General features: G+C 45.7%; 1 protein-coding gene across 1 annotated transcript in view; it reads right to left on the reverse strand.

The window, feature by feature from the left end:
- LOC135545785 (testican-1-like) overlaps positions 1-18,086 on the reverse strand; it is a 397,903-nt gene that overhangs the window by 69,368 nt on the left and 310,449 nt on the right. Inside the window, exons 5-6 of the mRNA XM_064973666.1 lie at positions 17,651-17,771; positions 12,281-12,413 (exon numbers count right to left, since the gene is read on the reverse strand). Of these exons, the coding sequence (XP_064829738.1) occupies positions 12,281-12,413; positions 17,651-17,771 (254 nt within the window). The remainder of the gene's footprint in view (positions 1-12,280; positions 12,414-17,650; positions 17,772-18,086) is intronic.

Raw genomic sequence — 18,086 nt, forward strand, 5'->3', positions numbered from 1 at the left:
CCGTCTGTCCTGAGTTGCCAGAGTCTCCCGTCTGTCCTGAGCTGCCAGAGTCTCCCTTCTGTACTGAGCCGCCAGAGTCTCCCGTCTGTCCTGAGCCGCCAGAGTCTCCCGTCTGTTCTGAGCCGCCAGAGTCTCCCGTCTGTCCTGAGCCGCCAGAGTCTCCCATCTATCCGCCAGAGTCTCCCGTCTGCCCTGAGCCGCCAGAGTCTCCCGTCTGTCCTGAGCCGCCAGCCAGCCAGGAGCCTCCAGAGATGCCAGCCAGCCTTGAGCCTCCAGAGCCGCCAGCCAGCCAGGAGCCTCCAGAGCCGCCAGCCAGCCTTGAGCTTCCAGAGCCACCAGCCAGCCAGGAGCCTCTAGAGCCACCAGCCAGCCAGGAGCCTCTAGAGCCGCCAACCAGCCAGGAGCCTCCAGAGCCGCCAGCCAGGAGCCGCCAGCCAACCAGGAGCTGCCAGCCAGCCAGGATCTGCCAGAGCCGCCAGCCAGGAGCCGCCAGCCAGGAGCCGCCAGCCAGGGGCCGCCAGAGCCGCCAGCCAGCCAGGAGCCTCCAGAGCCGCCAGCCAGGAGCCGCCAGCCAACCAGGAGCCGCCAGAGCCGCCAGCCAGGAGCCGCCTGCCAGCCAGGGGCCGCCAGCCAGGAGCCACCAGAGCCGCCAGCCAGGAGCCGCCAGTCAGCCAGGGGCCGCCAGAGCCGTCAGCCAGTCCTTATTTTCCCCTCCACATTGTTTGCTCAATCCTGTCACAACCTTGACAGAGGGTTAACAGTGGGTCCCGTCAGTACAGTGGGTCCTGTCAGTACAGTGGGTCCTGTCAGTACAGTGGGTCCTGTCAGAACAGTGGGTCCTGTCAGTACAGTGGGTCCTGTCAGAACAGTGGGTCCTGTCAGTACAGTGGGTCCTGTGACAGTGGGTCCTGTCAGTACAGTGGGTCCTGTCAGAACAGTGGGTCCTGTCAGTACAGTGGGTCCTGTCAGTACAGTGGGTCCTGTCAGAACAGTGGGTCCTGTCAGTACAGTGGGTCCTGTCAGAACAGTGGGTCCTGTCAGTACAGTGGGTCCTGTCAGAACAGTGGGTCCTGTCAGTACAGTGGGTCCTGTCAGTACAGTGGGTCCTGTCAGAACAGTGGGTCCTGTCAGTACAGTGGGTCCTGTCAGTACAGTGGGTCCTGTCAGAACAGTGGGTCCTGTCAGTACAGTGGGTCCTGTCAGTACAGTGGGTCCTGTCAGAACAGTGGGTCCTGTCAGTACAGTGGGTCCTGTCAGAACAGTGGGTCCCGTCAGTACAGTGGGTCCCGTCAGAACAGTGGGTCCTGTCAGTACAGTGGGTCCCGTCAGTACAGTGGGTCCTGTCAGAACAGTGGGTCCTGTCAGTACAGTGGGTCCTGTCAGAACAGTGGGTCCCGTCAGTACAGTGGGTCCCGTCAGAACAGTGGGTCCGTCAGTACAGTGGGAGTACAGTGGGTCAGAACAGTGGGTCCCGTCAGTACAGTGGGACCTGTCAGTACAGTGGGTCCTGTCAGAACAGTGGGTCCTGTCAGAACAGTGGGTCCTGTCAGTACAGTGGGTCCTGTCAGAACAGTGGGTCCTGTCAGTACATTGGGTCCTGTCAGTACAGTGGGTCCTGTCAGTACAGTGGCTGTTATATTGTGGAGTGAATTCCATTAACACAACCATGTGGAACTGAATCAATCAGACGTTCGCGCGTCGTATTGTTATAAACATACTTGTTTGAGTGGTACATAAGTCACACCTTCCAGTTAAAAATATACACACTACCTTTCAAAAGTTTGGGGTCACTTACAAATGCTGATGCTCCAGATACTCAACTAGTCTAAAGGCCAGTTTTATTGGTTCTTTAGTCAGGACAACAGTTTTCATCTGGGCTAGCATAATTGCAAAAGGGTTTCTAATGATCAATTAGCTTTTTAAAATTATAAACTTGGATTAATTAACACAACGTGCCATTGGAACACAGGAGTGATGGTTGCTAATAATGGGCCTCTGTACGCCTATGTAGATATTCCATTAAAAATCAGCTGTTTCCAGTAACAATAGTCATTTACAACATTAACAATGTCTACACTGTATTTCTGATCATTTTTATGTTGTTTTAACGGACATTTTTTTTTGCTTTTCCAGACTTTTGAAAGGTAGTGTATCTATATAAAAACAACACGTTCACACGTACAATATTCATTTATTGCATTTATCCTCCATCACAACACACATGTACAAATGCAACACACACACAACCACACACACTGACTCTCTCCACTCTCTTGCTGACACTTTCAATTTCACACATTCCAATTTAAATCCATCACTTTCTCCCTGACAGTTCTTAGATAGCAGCACTAATGCCGCTTAATCCAATTTGTTGACAAAGGTACACCGCTCTCCCCTTCTATACATATTGAATTACCTGTCGAGAGGGAGGAAAGGAAACTGATGGAATATTCCCCAGCCAATTCAATTGACTGCTATTTCCAGGCTAGTGAAACACTGGTGGTGTCAGCACCAATAATCTCTGTCTGTGGATGGCTTTGATATGTTTTTAATTATGTACAAATATAGGAAAGAAACTAGAGGCAAAAGTAGAGGGGCAATTACAGAGAACAGAAGAGGGAGAAGGAAGGAAGGATGGAAGGAAGAAAGGAAGAAAGGAAGGAAGGAAGGAAGAAGGAAGGAGAGACAGGGGAAGACTATAATAGGGAGAAACAGATGAAGACTATAATGATAGGGAGAAACAGAGGAAGACTATAATGATAGGGAGAAACAGAGGAAGACTATAATGATAGGGAGAAACAGAGGAAGACTATAATGATAGGGAGAAACAGAGGAAGACTATAATGATATAATGATAGGGAGAGAAACAGAGGAAGACTATAATGATAGGGAGAAACAGAGGAAGACTATAATGATAGGGAGAAACAGAGGAAGACTATAATGATAGGGAGAAACAGAGGAAGACTATAATGATAGGGAGAAACAGAGGAAGACTATAATGATAGGGAGAAACAGAGGAAGTCTATAATGATAGGGAGAAACAGAGGAAGACTATAATGATAGGGAGAAACAGAGGAAGACTATAATGATAGGGAGAAACAGAGGAAGACTATAATGATAGGGAGAAACAGAGGAAGACTATAATGATAGGGAGAAACAGAGGAAGACTATAATGAGGAGAAACAGAGGAAGACTATAATGATATGGGAGAAACAGAGAAACTATAAGAGGGAGAAGAACTATAATGATAGGGAGAAACAGAGGAAACAGATAGGGAGAAGAAGTCTATAATGATAGGGAGAAACAGAGGAAGACTATAATGATAGGGAGAAACAGAGGAAGACTATAATGATAGGGAGAAACAGAGGAAGAGAAAAAGAGAGTGAGTCCATTATTGTTCCACAGTGAGTTGAGGGGGCTGAGCAGTTGAGACTGAAACACTACTCATTCTGAGAGTTTTGAGAGAAAGAGGGGGATGAGCAGAAAAGAGAGAGAGACACAGAGAGAGAGAGAGCGGGAGAGACAGAGAGAGAGAGAGGCAGGTGAGCAGAGAGAGAGAGAGAGAGAGAGAGAGAGAGAGAGAGAGAGAGAGAGAGAGAGAGAGAGAGGAGAGAGTTTAGCAAGAGAGTTTGGAGAGAAGTGGAATGAGCCAGAAGAGAGGAGCAATGTAATGGGCTTTACTCTGCAGGCTACAGTCTCTCTAGAGATAAAAGCATCATTCTGATAATAGGATCTGGAGTGTGTGTGTGTGTGTGTGTGCGTGTGTATGTATGTGTATACACGTATGCATGTGAGAATCCAACATCGTTCCACACACTCTATAAGAGCACCACACTATAAGGACTGGATTCTTAGCCCAGGCGTAACCACTATATTGGTCTCAGTAAGGACGACATCACTCTACCAGCTGAGGCCACACATTTATCCAGACCAGTCAGAGGGAGCCAGAGGGAGCAGGGGAAGGAGAGAAGAGAGTAGAGCAGGACACCCCTGCCACCCATTTGCTCCTCTCCTCCTTCTCTCTCTGATGGAGAGTGACAGCCCAATCCCTCTCTCTACTTCTGGAGTGGACCAGGCAAAGGGGAGTGGGGGAGGGATAGAAGGTGTGTGTGTGTGTGTGTGTGTGTGTGTGTGTGTGTGTGTGTGTGTGTGTGTGTGTGTGTGTGTGTGTGTGTGTGTGTGTGTGTGTGTGTGTGTGTGTGTGCGTGCGTGCGTGCGTGCGTGTGTGTTAACAACAGAATCCCCATGAGAAGAGCACAGATTGATCTCTGTGAAGCTATATGGCCGAGGCTCAAGTCATTCCTTCTTAGTGGAAACAAAGGCCAGATTAGATTGTGTGTGGGTGGGTGGGAATTTGCAAGCCTGTATGTGTGTGTGTCTGTGTGTGTGTTTGTGGTTACAGCAGAGTGTTTAGCTATTAAAGTGTGACAGAGGGGGTGAGGTGGAATGGAAGGGGAGCGAGGGATGGATCATTGGGAGGGTGAAAGAAAGTGAAGGAGTAGATGGGATAGGGAGGAGAAGAGAGGAGAATAGAGGAGAAGAGGGGAGAAGAGAAGAGAAGAAAGGAGAAGAGGGGAGAAGAGAAGAGAGGAGAAGAGGGGAGAAGAGGATAATAGTGGAGAAGAGAGAAGAGAGGAGAAGAGAGGAGAAGAGAGGAGAAAAAAGGAGAAGAGGGGAGTGGAAAAGAGAGGAGAAGAAAGGAGAAGAGAGGAGTAGAGAGTATAATAGTGGAGAAGAGAGAAGAGAGGAGAAGAGAGGAGAAGAGAGGATAATAGTGGAGAAGAGATGAGAAGAGAGGATAATAGTGGAGAAGAGAGGACAAGAGAGGAGAATAGGGGAGAAGAGAGGAGAAGAAAGGAGAAGAGGGGAGAAGAGAAGAGAGGACAAGAGAGGATAATAGTGGAGAAGAGTGGAGAGAGGAGGAAAGGAGAAGAGAAGAGAAGAGAGGGATAATAGTGGATAATAGTGGAGAAGAGAGGAGAAGAGAGGATAATAGTGGAGAAGAGATGAGAGAAAGGAGGGGAGAGAAAGAGAGGAGAAAGGAGAAAGAGAGAGAAGAGAGGATAATAGTGGAGAAGAGAGAAGAGAGGAGAAGAGAGGATAATAGTGGGATAATAGTGGAGAAGAGAGGAGAAGAAAGGATAATAGGAGAAGAGAGAGGAGAAGAGATGAGAAGAGAGGATAATAGTGGAGAAGAGAGAGAAGAGAGGATAATAGTGGAGAAGAGATGAGAAGAGAGGATAATAGTGGAGAAGAGAGGATAATAGTGGAGAAGAGAGGACAAGAGAGGAGAAGAAAGGATAATAGTGGAGAAGAGATGAGAAGAGAGGATAATAGTGGAGAAGAGAGGAGAAGAGAGGATAATAGTGGAGAAGAGAGGATAATAGTGGAGAAGAGATGAGAAGAGAGGATAATAGTGGAGAAGAGAGGACAAGAGAGGAGAAGAAAGGATAATAGTGGAGAAGAGATGATAATAGTGGAGAAGAGAGGAAAGAGAGGAGAAGAAAGGAGAAGAGGGGAGAAGAGAAGAGAGGAGAAGAGAAGAGGGAGAAGATAGGATAATAGTGGAGAAGAGAGGAGAAGAGAGGATAATAGTGGAGAAGAAGGAGAAAGGGGAGAGGAAAAGATAATAGTGGAGAAGAGAGGACAAGAGAGGAGAAGAGGATAATAGTGGAGAAGAGAGAGAATAGTGGAGAAGAGAGGATAGTGGATAGAGGAGAAGAGAAGAGAGGAGAAGAGAAGAAGAAAGGAGAAGAGGAGAAGAGAGAGAAGAGAGGATAATAGTGGAGAAGAGAGGAGAAGAGAGGATAATAGTGGAGAAGAGAGAAGAGATGAGAAGGATAATAGTGGAAGAGAGAGAATAATAGTGGAGAAGAGAGGAGAAGAGAATAAAGAGAGGAGAAGAGAGGATAATAGTGGAGAAGAGAGGAGAAGAGAGGATAATAGAGAAGGAGAAGAGAGTGAGAAGAGAGAGTGAGAGAAGAGAGGATAAATGGAGAAGAGAGGAGAAGAGAGGATAATAGTGGAGAAGAGAGGATAATAGTGGAGAAGAGATGAGAGAGTGGAGAAGAGAGAAGAGAGGATAATAGTGGAGAAGAGATGAGAAGAGAGGATAATAGTGGAGAAGAGAGGAGGAGGAGAAGAGAGGATAATAGTGGAGAAGAAAGGAGAAGAGAGGAGAAGAGAGGATAATAGTGGAGAAGAGAGAAGAGAGGAGAAGAGAGTAGAAGAGAGGATAATAGTGGAGAAGAGAGAAGAAGAGAGAATAATAGTGGAGAAGAGAGGACAAGAGAGGAGAAGAAAGGATAATAGTGGAGAAGAGATGAGAAGAGAAGAGAGGATAATAGAGGAGGATAATAGTGGAGAAGAGAGGAGAAGAGAGGATAATAGTGGAGAAGAGAGGAGAAGAGAGGATAATAGTGGAGAAGAGAGAAGAGAGGAGAAGAGAGGATAATAGTGGATAAAGAGAAGGAGAGGAGAAGAAGAAGAGAGGATAATAGTGGAGAAGAGAGGAGAAGAGAGGATAATAGTGGAGAAGAGATGAGAAGAGAGGATAATAGTGGAGAAGAGAGGAGAAGAGAGGATAATAGTGGAGAAGAGAGGACAAGAGAGGAGAAGAAAGGATAATAGTGGAGAAGAGAGGATAATAGTGGAGAAGAGAGGAAAGAGAGGATAAGAAAGGAGAAGAGGGGAGAAGAGAAGAGAGGTGAAAGAGAGGAGAAGAAGGATAATAGTGGAGAAGAGAGGAGAAGAAAGGAGAAGAGAGAAGAGAAGAGAGGAGAAGAGAGTAGAGGATAATAGTGGAGAAGAGAGGAGAAGAGAGGATAATAGTGGAGAAGAGAGAAGAGAGGAGAAGATAGGATAATAGTGGAGAAGAGAGAAGAAGAGAGGATAATAGTGGAGAAGAGAGGAGAAGAAAGGAGAAGAGGGGAGAAGAGAAGAGAGGAGAAGAGAGGAGAAGAGAGGATAATAGTGAAGAGATGAGAGGAGAAGAGGTGAGAAGAGAGGATAATAGTGGAGAAGATAGGAGAAGAGAGGATAATAGTGGAGAAGAGAAGAGAGGATAAGAGTGGAGAAGAGAGGAGAAGAGAGGATAATAGTGGAGAAGAGAGAGAAGAGAGGATAATAGTGGAGAGAGAGAGAAAGGAGTGGAGAAGAGAGGATAATAGTGGAGAAGAGAGGAGAAGAGAGGATAATAGTGGAGAAGAGAGGAGAAGAGAGGATAATAGTGGAGAAGAGGATAATAGGAGAAGAGGAGAAGAGAGGATAATAGTGGAGAAGAGAGAGAAGATAAGTGGAGAAGAGAGGAGAGAGAGGATAATAGTGGAGAAAGAGGAGGAGAAGAGAGGATAATAGTGGAGAAGAGAGAGAAGAAGATAAAGAGAGGATAATAGTGGAGAAGAGAGGAGAAGAGAGGATAATAGTGGAGAAGAGAGGGCAAGAGAGGAGAAGAAAGGATAATAGTGGAGAAGAGAGGAGAAGAGAGGATAATAGTGGAGAAGAGAGGAGAAGAGAGGATAATAGTGGAGAAGAGATGAGAAGAGAGGATAATAGTGGAAAAGAGAGGAGAAGAGAGGATAATAGTGATAATAGTGGAGAGAGAGGACAAGAGAGAGAAGAAAGAGTGGAGAAGAGAGGATAATAGTGGAGAAGAGAGGAGAAGAGAGGATAATAGTGGAGAAGATAGAAGGAGGAGAAGAGAGGATAATAGTGGAGAAGAGAGGAGAAGAGAGGATAATAGTGGAAAGAGAGGAGAAGAGAGGATAATAGTGGAGAAGAGAGGATGGAGAAGAGGAGAAGAGAGGAGAAGAGAGAGAGGATAATAGTGGAGAAGAGAGGAGAAGAGAGATAATAGAGGAGAAAGGAGAAGAGAAGAGAGGAGAAGAGAGGAGAAGAGAAGGATAATAGTGGAGAAGAGAGAAGAGAGGATAATAGTGGAGAAAGAGAGGAGAAGATAATAGAGGAGAAGAGTGGAGAAGAGAGGAGAAGAGAGGATAATAGTGGAGAAGAGAGGAGAAGAGAGGATAATAGTGGAGAAGAGAGGAGAAGAGAGGATAATAGTGGAGAAGAGAGGAGGAGGAGAAGAGAGGATAATAGTGGAGAAGAGATGAGAAGAGAGGATAATAGTGGAGAAGAGAGGAGAAGAGAGGATAATAGTGGAGAAGAGAGGATAAGAGAGGAGAAGAGTAGTGGAGAAGAGAGGATAATAGTGGAGAAGAGAGGAGAAGAGAGGATAATAGTGGAGAAGAGAAGAGAAGAGAGGAGAAGAGAGGATAATAGTGGAGAATAGAGAAGAGAGGAGAGAAGAGATGAGAAGAGAGGATAATAGTGGAAGAGAGAGAGAGAGGATAATAGAGAGGATAATAGTGGAGAAGAGAGGATAGTGGAAAAGAGAGGAGAAGAGAGGATAATAGTGGAGAAGAGAGGCAAGAGAGGAGAAGAAAGGATAATAGTGGAGAAGAAGAAGAGAAGAGAGGATAATAGTGGAGAAGAGTGGAGAAGAGAGGATAATAGTGGAGAAGAGAAGAGAGAGAGAAGAGGATAATAGTGGAGAAGAGAGGAGAAGAGGAAATAGTGGAGAAGTGGAGAAGAGAGTGGAGAAGAGAGGATAATAGTGGAGAAGAGAGGAGAAGAGAGGATAATAGTGGAGAAGAGAGGAGAAGAGAGGAGAAAAAGGATAAAGAGAGGAGAAGAGAGGATAATAGAGGAGAAGAGAGGGAGAAGAGAGAAGAGAGGAGAAGAGGATAATAGTGGAGAGAGGAGAAGAGGAGGAGAAGAGAGGATAGATAGTGGAGAAGAGGATAATAGTGGAGAAGAGAGGAGATAAAGTGGAGAAGAGAGGAGAAGAGAGGATAATAGTGGAGAAGAGAGGAGAAGAGAGGATAATAGTGGAGAAGAGAGGAGAAGAGAGGATAATAGTGGAGAAGAGATGAGAAGAGAGGATAATAGTGGAGAAGAGAGGATAATAGTGGAGAAGAGAGGATAATAGTGGAGAAGAGAGGAGAAGAGAGGATAATAGTGGAGAAGAGAGGAGAAGAGAGGATAATAGTGAAGAGATGAGAAGAGAGGATAATAGTGGAGAAGAGAGGAGAAGAGAGGATAATAGTGGAGAAGAGATGAGAAGAGAGGATAATAGTGGAGAAAGAGAGGAGAAGAGAGGATAATAGTGGAGAAGAGAGGGCAAGAGAGGAGAAGAAAGGATAATAGTGGAGAAGAGAGGAGAAGAGAGGATAATAGTGGAGAAGAGAGGAGAAGAGAGGATAATAGTGGAGAAGAGATGAGAAGAGAGGATAATAGTGGAAAAGAGAGGAAAAGAGAGGATAATAGTGGAGAAGAGAGGAGAAGAGAGGATAATAGTGGAGAAGAGAGGACAAGAGAGGAGAAGAAAGGATAATAGTGGAGAAGAGAGGATAATAGTGGAGAAGAGAGGAGAAGAGAGGATAATAGTGGAGAAGAGAGGAGAAGAGAGGATAATAGTGGAGAAGAGAGGATAATAGTGGAGAAGAGAGGAGAAGAGAGGATAATAGTGGAGAAGAGAGGAGAAGAGAGGATAATAGTGGAGAAGAGAGGATAATAGTGGAGAAGAGATGAGAAGAGAGGATAATAGTGGAGAAGAGAGGAGAAGAGAGGATAATAGTGGAGGATAATAGTGGAGAAGAGAGGGATAAGAGACAAGAGGATAATAGTGGAGAAGAGAGGAGAAGAGAGGATAATAGTGGAGAAGAGAGGATAATAGTGGAGAAAAGAGAGGATGGAGAAGAGAGGAGAAGAGAGGAGGAGAAGAGTGGACAAGAGAGGAGAAGAAAGGATAATAGTGGAGAAGAGAGGATAATAGTGGAGAAGAGAGGAGAAAGAGGGGAGAAGATGAGAAGAGAGGATAATAGTGGAGAAGAGAGAGAGAGGAGAAGAAAGAATAATAGGGAGAAGAGAGGAGAAAGAGGATAATAGGAGAAGAGAAGAGGAGAAGAGGGGAGAGGAAAGAGATGAGAAGAGAGGATAATAGTGGAGAAGAGAGGAGAATAGAGGATAATAGTGGAGAAGAGAGGATAGTAGTGGATAAGAGAGGGAGAAGAGAGGATAATAGTGGAGAAGAGAGGACAATAGTGGAGAAGAGAGGATAATAGTGGAGAAGAGTGGAGAAGAGAGGATAATAGTGGAGAAGAGAGGAGAAGAGAGGATAATAGTGGAGAAGAGAGGACAAGAGAGGAGGAGGATAAGAGTGGAGAAGAGAGGATAATAGTGGAGAAGAGAGATGGAGAAGAGAACATGAGAAGAGAGGATAATAGTGGAGAAGAGAGAAGAGAAGAGAGGATAATAGTGGAGAAGAGAGGATAATAGTGGAGAAGAGATAATATGGAGAAGAGAGAGAGGATAATAGTGGAGAAGAGAGGAGAAGAAAGGAGAAGAGAGGAGAAGAGAGGATAATAGTGGAGAAGAGAGGATATAGTGGAGAAGAAGGAGAAGAAGGATAATAGTGGAGAAGAGAAGAAAGGATAATAGTGGAGAAGAGAGGAGAAGAGAGGATAATAGTGGAGATAAAGTGGAGAAGAGAGAGAAGAGAGGATAATAGTGGAGAAGAGATGGAGAAGAGAGGATAATAGTGGAGAAGAGAGGAGAAGAGAGGAAAAGAGAGGAGAAGAGAGGATAATAGTGGAGAAGAGAGGGAAGAGAGGAGAATAGGAAAGAAAGGATAATAGTGGATAATAGTGGAGAAAGAGAGAGAAGAGAGAAGAGGATAATAGTAGTGGAGAAGAAGAGAGGAGAAGAGAGGATAATAGTGGAGAAGAGAGGAGAAGAGAGGATAATAGTGGAGAAGAGATGAGAAGAGAGGATAATAGTGGAAAAGAGAGGAGAAGAGAGGATAATAGTGGAGAAGAGAGGATAGTAGTGGAGAAGAGAGGAGAAGAGAGGATAATAGTGGAGAAGAGAGGACAAGAGAGGAGAAGAAAGGATAAAGTGGAGAAGAGAAGAGAAGGATAATAGAGGAGAAGAGAGGATAATATTGGAGAAGAGAGGAGAAGAGAGGATAATAGTGGAGAAGAGAGGAGAAGAGAGGATAATAGTGGAGAAGAGAGGATAATAGTGGAGAAGAGAGGAGAAGAGAGGATAATAGTGGAGAAGAGAGGACAAGAGAGGAGAAGAAAGGATAATAGTGGAGAAGAGAGGATAATAGTGGAGAAGAGAGGATAAGAGAGGAGAAGAGAGGAAAAGAGCGGAGAAGAAAGGAGAAGAGGGGAGAAGAGAAGAGGGGAGAAGATAGGATAATAGTGGAGATGAGAGAAGAGAGGAGAAGAGAGGAGAGAAGAGAGGAAGAAAGGAGAAGAGGGGAGAGGAAAAGAGAGGAGAAGAAAGGAGAAGAGAGGAGAAGAGAGGATAATAGTGGAGAAGAGAGGATAGTAGTGGAGAAGAGAGGAGAAGAGAGGATAATAGTGGAGAAGAGAGGACAAGAGAGGAGAAGAAAGGATAATAGTGGAGAAGAGAGGATAATAGTGGAGAAGAGAGGAGAAGAGAGGATAATTGTGGAGAAGAGAGGAGAAGAGAGGATAATAGTGGAGAAGAGAGGAGGAGGAGAAGAGAGGATAATAGTGGAGAAGAGATGAGAAGAGGGAGAGGGCGTTTTTCTCCAGACGAATGTCTGTGGAATCAAATATAGCCGGTGGACACAGTTCATCCTCTGCATCATCCATCATGGCTGCCATGCTCATTTACGGAACATCGCCATTCCAAAGCGTTCTCTTTGTGTATGTGTGTGTGCATGTATGCGGGCGTGTGACAAGGAGAGAAGGGCGGTAGGGAGGCTGGCTGAGGAGATGGAGGGTGGTGAAGGGTGAATAGTTTTCTCCCATGCTTGGGTAATTCTGGCTGAGCTAACAATTGACCTTGCTGTCATTCATGTTATAACTTTAAAGATGCTGCAAAGATTGTCATTGTCAGACTGCTACATTCTACAAAGTACAAACATACCTCCCCTTACGATCGTTGTGGGAGCATGAGCGAATCACTTGAGGTGTTGCATTAAGCACCGCCTTCGCCCAATCCTGATACTTCCAAATATCCAGTGACGAAAACCTGAAAACCGGAACTAATGCTTCTCGGAGCTTACGCATCCCATTCAGTCCTGGCAGATCCTCTCGGTCCACACTCAGAATCTTCCCACAGGAGATTAGTAGATGAATGACTATAAATGACCGTAAAACTACGAACAGCCAAACAAGAGGGATACAAGAAAGAGAGAACGAGGGAGAGAGCAAGATGGGGTGGGGGGGGTTATGTCTCTCACCTTAGAGGAGTAGCTGTGTCCATCAGATCCACACACAGGGCTGGGGTGGATGACAGGGCATGGCCTACACTTCCCATGGGCCCCTGCTCCTGCCCAGTGCTTGTAGGCCAAGCTTCCTTTCCTCGGTTTCACACTGTGTGAGAGAGAAAGAGAGAGAGAGAGAGAGAGAGAGAGAGAGAGAGAGAGAGAGAGAGAGAGAGAAGAGAGAGGGAGAGAGAGAGATAAACAGAGCGAGAGAGAAACAGTGAGTGACACACATGGATATAGCTCTATACTTACTCAAAAATAAGCTACCAGATATGATTGTTGAGTTAATCAAACTGTACAATTTTAATTGCATACAAATTGCATTCAAATTGCACAGTGTAGCAGTCAAATAGTCCCTGTGCCCAAGAACACTAAGGTAACCTGCCTAAATGACTACCGACCCGTAACACTTACATCTGTAGCCATGAAATGCTTTGAAAGGCTGGTCATGGTTCACATCAACACAATTATCCCAGAAACCCTAGACCCACTCCAATTTGCATACCGCACCAACAGATCCACAGATGACGCAATCTCTATTGCACTCCACACTGCCCTTTCCCACCTGGACAAAAGGAACATCTATGTGAGAATGCTGTTCATTGACTACAGCTCAGCTTCATACCAGGCGGTGTCAGAGGAAGGCCCTAAAATTCATCAAAGACTCCAGCCACACTAGTCATAGATGGTTCTCTCTTCTAACACACGGCAAGCGGTACCGGAGCGCCAAGTCTAGGTCCAAGTGTCATGCCTTGGTCATTGTATTTTGTGTTTTCGTTATATATTTGGTTAGGCCAGGGTGTGACATGGGTTTATGTATTGTATTTTCGTATTGGGGTTTGTAGTATTTGGACAGCGGCTGAGTAGGGGTGTTGTATTGGCTTGGCTGCCTGAGGCGGTTCTCAATCAGAGTCAGGTGATTCTCGTTGTCTCTGATTGGGAACCGTATTTAGGTAGCCTGGTTTTCACTTTGTATTTCGTGGGTGATTGTTCCTGTCTCTGTGTTAGTGTTCACCAGACAGGCTGTATAGGTTTTTCACGTTCCCTTTGTTGTTTTTGTTATTTCATGTATCGTCATTTGTTCTATTAAAAACATGAGTAACCAACACGCTGCATTTCGGTCCGACTCTCTTTCGACAAACGAAGAACGCCGTTACACCAAGAGGCTTCTAAACAGTTTCTACCCCCAAACCATAAGACTCCTGAATCAAATGGCTGCCCAGACTATTTGCACCCCCCCTACCCCATGCTGCTGCTACTCTGCTATTATCTATGCATAGCCACTTTGACAACCCTACCTGCATTTACATAATTATCTCCAATACCTCGACACCGGTGCCCCCGCAAATTGACACATTGACTCTGTACCCCCTGTATATAGCCCCACTATTGTTATTTACTGCTGCTCTTTAAATATTTGTTTTTCTTATCTCTTACTTTAAAAAAAAATTGTTTTCTTTCGTTATTTTCTTAAAACTGCATTGTTGGTTAAGGGCTTGTAAGTGAGCATTTCACTGTAAGGTCTAACACCTGATGTATTCGGCACATGTGACAAACAACATTTGATTTGATTTGAGTTGAGTTGGAATTGCAAGGAATTATATTGAGCCCAATCAAAGCTGGGCAACTTCTGTTGCTTTGTATGACACTTACTTTACACTCCACTCTCTTCTTCAGCCATTCTGTCGATACAGAACCAACTCCCCGCCAGGTTCCAAATGGTCCATAACAGTATTTAACAAGAACATGGCTGATCACTCCAATCGAATTGTCTTGGTGCAAAGATGGCGCCCGAAGGCGCCCGTTACTATTTCAAGACTCAAACCGAGGTGAGGCACATCCATGACTCAGCCTCACTCCAGGTGGATAGATGCTGCTTGTCAGTGTAGACCAGAGTCATGGAGGCCTGGTCCGCCAGCGCCTTTTCTATAAGGAGGGTAATTACATCGGATCAAATCCCCTAGCAATCTTCTCGTTAAGTGGTCTGCTCTGTCTGACGAAGCATCACCTTTTTGTCTACAATAACACTGAGGTGTGAGATATAGAACACAAGCCTTCACAGAAATCAATCTGACCACTGGGCTGTATGGGGAATGTACATACATACACTGACTGAGAATGAACAGAGCTGGGTCTTCCACAGATTCTGTCACACATCTCTGGCTGTCAGACGAGTACATTCCCATTCAGGTTAGTGGCAGCGCAGTGCGGCAGGCAGACACCACCTTGATGTCTATAATTATCCATCTGTTGTGAAACAAACACTATAATAACAGATTAGACATGCCACTCGCTGCCAACACTCACTAGTGAATAAAAAGCAATTATGTCTAATAATACGGTTGAATATGAAACGTTGATGAGACTGATTAGCATCTCCTTAAGATGTCCCCCACTGCTCCTCCTCCCTCCTCTCCTCCTCGCAGCTGCTCCTGAAAGCCCAGGAGAGCAGAATGTGTGTGTGTGTGTGTGTGTGCGTGTGTGTGTGTGTTCAAGTGTGTGCTTCCTCTAGTCAGGGTATCTATGCCTGGGTGGATAACACCTTACGCATGGCGAAGGAAGGAGGGATCACTGTCAGATAGCTGTGTGTCTATCACCCATGTGTATGGCCATGCTTGTGGTCTCTAGTGTGTTAAGTGTCGGGCTGTGATGGGATGGAGTGTGTCTGTGAGTGGGGTGCATTAGGCTAACAGACCACCCCTGGATACCCTGCTGTGAACCCGTCAGACATCATTCGGACTGACAGAGCACAGGGTTAGAGGGAGAGACCGAGCGAGAGAGAGACAGAGACAGACAGAACGGAATAACACACAGCATCCCACTCTCCTTCTTCCCCTCCCTCTATCTTTGTATCTCTCTGTCCATCTGTCTGTCTTCATTAGCCTTCAGGTGCATCTCCCCTCAGGTTCAGCTGTGTGCTGTCAGACCCAGACATCACCTCTCCCTCTCTCCTGTGAGCGGTCACATTAGCCCCTAATGTCGTTTCAATTGACACATTTCACACACACACACACACACACACACACACAACACACACACACACACACACACACACACACACACACACACACACACACACACACACACACACACACACACACACACACACACACACACACACACACACACATTTCATAAGTGTAAATGCTTTTATTGACAATTACATGAAGTTGATGCAAAGAGTCAATATTTGCAGTGTTGACCCTTCTTTTTTCAAGACCTCTGCAATCCACCCTGGCATGCTGTCAATTAACTTCTGGGCCACATCCTGACTGATGGCAGCCTATTATTGCATAATCAATGCTTGGAGTTTGTCAGAATTTGTGGGGTTTTGTTTGTCCACCCTCCTCTTGAGGATTGACCACAAGTTCTCAATGGGATTAAGGTATGGGGAGTTTCCTGGCCATGGAACCAAAATATCAATGTTTTGTTCCCCGAGCCACTTAGTTATCACTTTTGCCTTATGGCAAGGTGCTCCATCATGCTGGAAAAGGGATGGTTCGTCACCAAACTGTTGCTGGATGGTTGGGAGAAGTTGCTCTCGGAGGATGTGTTGGTAACATTCTTTATTCATGGCTGTGTTCTCAGGCAAAATTGTGAGTGAGCCCACTGCCTTGGCTGAGAAACAACCCCACACATGAATGGTCACAGGATGCTTTACTGTTGTTGGCATGACACAGGACTGATGGTAGCTCTCACCATGCTCTCACTTGCTTCAGCAAAGTGGCTTCTTTGCTGCCCTTCTTGACACCAGGCAATTCTCCAAAAGTCTTCGCCTCACTGTGCGTGCAGATGCACTCACACAATTCCTGAGCAAGCTCTGTACTGGTGGTGCCCCGATCCCGCAGCTGAATGAATTTTAGGAGACGGTCCTGGCGCTTGCTGGACATTCTTGGGCGCCCTGAAGCCTTCTTCACAACAATTGAACTGCTCTCCTTGAAATTCTTGATGATGCGATAAATGGTTGATTTAGGTGCAATCTTACTGGCAGCAATATCCTTACCTGTGAAGCCCTTTTTGTGCAAAGCAATGGTGACGTCACGTGTTTCCTTGCAAGTAACCATGGATGACAAAGGAAGAACAATGATTCCAAGCACCACCCTCCTTTTGAAGCTTCCAGTCTGTTATTCGAACTCAATCAGCATGACAGAGTGATCTCCAGCCTTGTCCTTGTCAACACTCACACCTGTGTTAACAAGATAATCACTGACATAATGTCAGCTGGTCCTTTTGTGCCAGGGCTTAAATGCAGTGTTAATGTTTTTAGGGATTCAGTTCATTTGCATGGCAAAGAGGGACATTGCAATTAATTGCAATTCATCTGATCACTCTTCATAACATTCTGGAGTATATGCAAATTGCCATCATACAAACTGAGGCAGCAGACTTTGTGAAAATTCATATTTGTGTCATTCTCAAAACTTTTGGCCCACGACTGTACACACACACGCACACGTACACTCACACACACACACATTTCTGCTCTCCTGGGTAGACCCACCTGGTAGACATACTGTACATGAACCAGTGTCCATCCCATCATTTCACCTTATGACTTAAATGAGTTCTCGATCAAGTGGGCTACTGAGCAGAGTACCAGACAGTGTGTGGCGGGTTCTGTTCCTGATATATTCTGTGTTGGTAACTGGATCAGCAGAACAGTAGGTACAGTAGATGTGTTGGGAGCCCTCCAGTGATGTCTCACTGCATTGGCTCAGCCACGGCTCTGTTTGTGTTTGTATATCCACGGGGCGTCAGTAATTATGAGCAACAAGCACTTATTCCCACTTAACGGCCATTGCATAATTGATATTTGTTTGTATTAAACTGAAGAGGAGAGCATCGGGGGCGGCCCACGCCTCCCCTCTCTTCCTCTCCCTCCTCCTCCTTTTCTCCCTCCTCCTCCTGCTGCTCTCTCTTCTCCTCCTCCTGCTCTCTCTCTCTCTCCTCCTCCTCCTCCTCTCGCTCCTTCTCCTCCTCCTCCTCCCACTTCTCTCCTTCCTCCTCCCCCCTCCTCCTTCTCTCCCTCCTCCTCCTCCTCCTTTCCCCACAGAGATCCTACATGTAATTCTATGCACTCCTCTCTTCCTCCCCCTCTTCCCCCTCCCCTTCCCTTCTTCTCTCTGTCAATCAAACTCCATCTCAGTGGGGTCTCTGGCCTTTGTCGATAAGAGCAGTAATGGACTTTAATGGACATAGAGAAATTGCCACGTAGTGATTTGCACTAAACAGCCAGGTGGGTGATGGGGCTGCTGTAAGTAACTCAATTCTTTACATTATCAAGGCCATAACGACGCTAACGAAAGAAAGACAATCAAGTTGTAACTCTTGTTTTTCTCTTACCTGTGTGTGGGCTGCTTGTGGTTGGTGTTGGTGCAGATGGCTGTCTGGTAGTCGTGGCTGACACACACCCTGTGAGGAGGGCAGCGCACCTTCACACACGGATGTTTAGTGGCGTCCAGAGCTACCGGGAGAGAGAAGGGACAAAATTAATCACTAAATAACAGGGCGACACCCACGTCAATTCAACGTCTATTCCACATTGGTTCAACGTCATTTCATTTGAATGATGTGGAAACAACGTTGATTCAACCAGTGTGTGGGCAATTACGACCTACCATTAGCAGCGGTACAAATACACATTCTAATAAGACCAGTAAGATCAGAATGTACTCCCGTAATCAGACAACAGAGAATATGGATTGAAAGGAACAGAGTCTACTCAATACTAGGAGATACCTTTCAATCATTCAGACACAGAGATACAGCAAAATAATGA

This window comes from Oncorhynchus masou, chromosome 9 (genome assembly GCF_036934945.1).
Source record: "Oncorhynchus masou masou isolate Uvic2021 chromosome 9, UVic_Omas_1.1, whole genome shotgun sequence".
Lineage (NCBI taxonomy): Eukaryota > Metazoa > Chordata > Actinopteri > Salmoniformes > Salmonidae > Oncorhynchus > Oncorhynchus masou.